Source organism: Pseudorasbora parva, chromosome 17 (genome assembly GCF_024679245.1).
Source record: "Pseudorasbora parva isolate DD20220531a chromosome 17, ASM2467924v1, whole genome shotgun sequence".
Taxonomy (NCBI): domain Eukaryota; kingdom Metazoa; phylum Chordata; class Actinopteri; order Cypriniformes; family Gobionidae; genus Pseudorasbora; species Pseudorasbora parva.
This window is the reverse complement of record NC_090188.1, coordinates 1,095,894-1,100,893: the sequence shown is the minus strand read 5'-3', so window position 1 is coordinate 1,100,893 and position 5,000 is coordinate 1,095,894. Positions and strand designations below refer to the sequence as shown.

Here is a 5,000-nt window from a genome sequence, read left to right as displayed (position 1 = left end):
CGACCGCATCCACAGAAACATTACAGATAATCCTCATATGAGACTAATTAGAGAAGGGTCATGTGACGCGTGCGGAGCACTCTTAGAAGAAAAGGTATCGCCGCTACGCATTTGGAGCCCTTAGAGGGTTTATACAGAAGTATAGTTGAGTGTTCTCCACACACCCTTATGCTAAAGGGCTCTATATAGAAGACTGCAAAACAATGCCTCTTATTTTAAGCAAAAACTCTCTTCATTTTGAGTTATTTTTCCCAAAACAAGACAATTACTTTTGCTTGTCTAGTAAAGACTTTTTTACATGTTTACATTTTTAGATGTTTGGACTAGAAACAAGACAAAAGTACTGAGGGAAGAAGAGCATTTTTTTCCAACTACGTAGCCCCGATAGAACCTCTTCTTCTAAGAGTGAGGAATGATGCTGAAATAAGTGACAGGAATAATTCACACTTCACTATATTATACACACACACACACACACACACACACACACACACTGGAGGTTCTATATGATCAGATTAATGCGATGTATTAGCGTGGTCATTTATTAACAATGATAATTCAACGGTGGTTTATCTTCTGATGGCATAAATGTATCAGACAGTCATCATTTTAAAGTTTATGAATTATAAACACAATAATAGCGAATTATAAACACATTAATTAGTGCTGCTCGATAATATCAAACACCATAATCACGGTTATTTTGATCAATATTGTAATTATTGGGCGATATAACAAATCTTATACAAGTAATATTTCTCATGATAGCGATTTATAACTCAAGCAGCACCGCTTTAATACCGAAATAATAATCTAATATTGGTCCTCAAACAATTATACAACACAAATAAACATAATATGATAAACAGAAGGTAATAAACTATAACAGGACCGATAAAAGAGAACACGTTATATTTGTAATAATAATTCATTACATTTATATAGCGCTTTACATTGAAGGGGGAACCTCCTCAACCTCCACCAGTGTGCAGCATCACCTGATGATGCGACGGCAGCCATATTGAGCCAGAACGCTCACCACACACCAGCTGATTGGTGGAGAGGAGACTGTGATTAGGCCAATCAGGATATGGGGATTATTAGGAGGCCATGATGGACAGAGGCCAGTGGGCAGATTTGGCCAGGATGCCGGGGTTACACCCCTACTCTTTATCGAAGGACATCCTGGGATTTTTAACGACGAATGCCGAATTATGATATGATCAGCGTTAGGCTTAAACACACAGCTCAGGTCTCTGGTGAATCGACTTCAGTGAATCGACTTCAGTGAATCGACTTCAGTGAATCGACTTCAGTGAATCGACTTCAGTGAATCGTCTTTAGCTCAGGTCTCTGGTGAATCGTCTTCAGTGAATCGTGTCTCTAGTGAATCGTGTTTTAGTGAATCGTGTCTCTAGTGAATCGTGCCTCTAGTGAATCGTGCCTCCAGTGAATTGTGTCTCCAGAGAATCGTGTCTCCAGTGAATCGTGTCTCCAGTGAATTGTGTCTCCAGAGAATCGTGTCTCCAGAGAATTGTGTCTCCAGAGAATCGTGTCTCCAGAGAATTGTGTCTCCAGAGAATCGTGTCTCCAGTGAATCGTGTCTCCAGTGAATTGTGTCTCCAGAGAATCGTGTCTCCAGAGAATTGTGTCTCCAGAGAATCGTGTCTCCAGTGAATCGTGTCTCCAGAGAATCGTGTCTCCAGAGAATTGTGTCTCCAGAGAATTGTGTCTCCAGTGAATCGTGTCTCCAGAGAATTGTGTCTCCAGAGAATCGTGTCTCCAGAGAATCGTGTCTCTAGAGAATCGTGTCTTCAGTGAATTGTGTCTCCAGAGAATCGTGTCTTTAGTGAATCGTGTCTCCAGTGAATCGTGTCTCCAGAGAAACGTGTCTCCGGAGAAACGTGTCTTCAGTGAATCGTGTCTTCAGAGAATCGTGTCTCCAGAGAATCGCGTCTCCAGTGAATCGTGTCTTTAGTAAATGTTGTCTCCAGTGAATTCAACGTGTCTCCAGTGAATCGTGTCTTCAGTGAAATCGTGTCTCTAGTGAATCGTGTCTCTAGTGAATCGTGTCTCCAGTGAATCGTGTCTCTAGTGAATCGTGTCTCCAGTGAATCGCGTCTCCAGTGAATCGTGTCTTTGGTAAATTGGTGTCTCTAGTGAATCGTGTCTCTAGTGAATCGTGTCTCCAGTGAATCGTGTCTCCAGTGAATCGTGTCTCCAGTGAATCGTGTCTCCAGTGAATCGTGTCTCCAGAGAATTCAACGTGTCTCCAGTGAATCGTGTCTCCAGTGAATCGTGTCTCCAGTGAATCGTGTCTCCAGTGAATCGTGTCTCCAGAGAATCGTATCTCCAGAGAATCGTGTCTCCAGAGAATCGTGTCTCCAGTGAATCGTGTCTCCAGTGAATCGTGTCTCCAGTGAATCGCGTCTCCAGTGAATCGCCTTTAGTGAATCGTGTCTCCAATGAATCGTGTCTCCAGTGAATCGTGTCTCCAGTGAATCGTGTCTCCAGAGAATCGTATCTCCAGAGAATCGTGTCTCCAGAGAATCGTGTCTCCAGAGAATCGTGTCTTTAGTGAATCGTGTCTCCAGTGAATCGTGTCTCCAGTGAATCGTGTCTCCAGTGAATCGTGTCTCTAGAGAATCGTGTCTCCAATGAATCGTGTCTCCAGTGAATCGTGTCTCCAGAGAATTGTGTCTCCAGTGAATCGTGTCTCCAGTGAATCGTGTCTCCAGTGAATCGTGTCTCCAGAGAATTGTGTCTCCAGAGAATTGTGTCTCCAGAGAATTGTGTCTCCAGTGAATCGTGTCTCCAGTGAATCGTGTAGAGAATTGTGTCTCCAGAGAATCGTGTCTCTAGAGAATCGTGTCTCTAGAGAATCGTGTCTTCAGTGAATTGTGTCTCCAGTGAATCGTGTCTCTAGAGAATTGTGTCTCCAGTGAATCGTGTCTCCAGAGAATTGTGTCTCCAGAGAATTGTGTCTCCAGAGAATCGTGTCTCTAGAGAATCGTGTCTCTAGAGAATCGTGTCTTCAGTGAATTGTGTCTCCAGAGAATCGTGTCTTTAGTGAATCGTGTCTCCAGTGAATCGTGTCTCCAGAGAAACGTGTCTCCGGAGAAACGTGTCTTCAGTGAATCGTGTCTTCAGAGAATCGTGTCTCCAGAGAATCGCGTCTCCAGTGAATCGTGTCTTTAGTAAATGTTGTCTCCAGTGAATTCAACGTGTCTCCAGTGAATCGTGTCTTCAGTGAAATCGTGTCTCTAGTGAATCGTGTCTCTAGTGAATCGTGTCTCCAGTGAATCGTGTCTCTAGTGAATCGTGTCTCCAGTGAATCGCGTCTCCGGTGAATCGTGTCTTTGGTAAATGGTGTCTCTAGTGAATCGTGTCTCTAGTGAATCGTGTCTCTAGTGAATCGTGTCTCTAGTGAATCGTGTCTCCAGTGAATCGCGTCTCCAGTGAATCGTGTCTTTGGTAAATGGTGTCTCTAGTGAATCGTGTCTCTAGTGAATCGTGTCTCTAGTGAATCGTGTCTCTAGTGAATCGTGTCTCCAGTGAATCGTGTCTCCAGTGAATCGTGTCTCCAGTGAATCGTGTCTCCAGTGAATCGTGTCTCCAGTGAATCGTGTCTCCAGTGAATCGTGTCTCCAGTGAATCGTGTCTCCAGAGAATTCAACGTGTCTCCAGTGAATCGTGTCTCCAGTGAATCGTGTCTCCAGTGAATCGTGTCTCCAGTGAATCGTGTCTCCAGTGAATCGTGTCTCCAGAGAATCGTATCTCCAGAGAATCGTGTCTCCAGAGAATCGTGTCTCCAGTGAATCGTGTCTCCAGTGAATCGCGTCTCCAGTGAATCGCGTCTCCAGTGAATCGCCTTTAGTGAATCGTGTCTCCAATGAATCGTGTCTCCAGTGAATCGTGTCTCCAGTGAATCGTGTCTCCAGAGAATCGTATCTCCAGAGAATCGTGTCTCCAGAGAATCGTGTCTCCAGAGAATCGTGTCTTTAGTGAATCGTGTCTCCAGTGAATCGTGTCTCCAGTGAATCGTGTCTCCAGTGAATCGTGTCTCTAGAGAATCGTGTCTTCAGTGAATTGTGTCTCCAGTGAATCGTGTCTCTAGAGAATTGTGTCTCCAGTGAATCGTGTCTCCAGAGAATTGTGTCTCCAGAGAATCGTGTCTCTAGAGAATCGTGTCTCTAGAGAATCGTGTCTTCAGTGAATTGTGTCTTTAGTGAATCGTGTCTCCAGTGAATCGTGTCTCCAGAGAAACGTGTCTCCGGAGAAACGTGTCTTCAGTGAATCGTGTCTTCAGAGAATCGTGTCTCCAGAGAATCGCGTCTCCAGTGAATCGTGTCTTTAGTAAATGTTGTCTCCAGTGAATTCAACGTGTCTCCAGTGAATCGTGTCTTCAGTGAAATCGTGTCTCTAGTGAATCGTGTCTCTAGTGAATCGTGTCTCCAGTGAATCGTGTCTCCAGTGAATCGTGTCTCCAGTGAATCGCGTCTCCAGTGAATCGTGTCTTTGGTAAATGGTGTCTCTAGTGAATCGTGTCTCTAGTGAATCGTGTCTCTAGTGAATCGTGTCTCTAGTGAATCGTGTCTCCAGTGAATCGTGTCTCCAGTGAATCGTGTCTCCAGTGAATCGTGTCTCCAGTGAATCGTGTCTCCAGAGAATTCAACGTGTCTCCAGTGAATCGTGTCTCCAGTGAATCGTGTCTCCAGTGAATCGTGTCTCCAGTGAATCGTGTCTCCAGTGAATCGTGTCTCCAGAGAATCGTGTCTCCAGAGAATCGTGTCTCCAGTGAATCGTGTCTCCAGTGAATCGTGTCTCCAGTGAATCGCGTCTCCAGTGAATCGCCTTTAGTGAATCGTGTCTCCAGTGAATCGTGTCTCCAGTGAATCGTGTCTCCAGAGAATCGTATCTCCAGAGAATCGTGTCTCCAGAGAATCGTGTCTCCAGAGAATCGTGTCTTTAGTGAATCGTGTCTCCAGTGAATCGTGTCT

The 5,000-nt window shown here is 44.6% G+C and overlaps 1 protein-coding gene across 1 annotated transcript in view; it reads right to left on the bottom strand.

Annotated features, from left to right (window-relative positions):
• The window catches only part of LOC137045570 (uncharacterized), a 222,882-nt gene that overhangs the window by 143,079 nt on the left and 74,803 nt on the right, over positions 1 to 5,000 (bottom strand). The window contains exon 5 of the mRNA XM_067422277.1: positions 1,445 to 1,924. Coding sequence (XP_067278378.1) covers positions 1,445 to 1,924 — 480 coding nt within the window. The remainder of the gene's footprint in view (positions 1 to 1,444; positions 1,925 to 5,000) is intronic.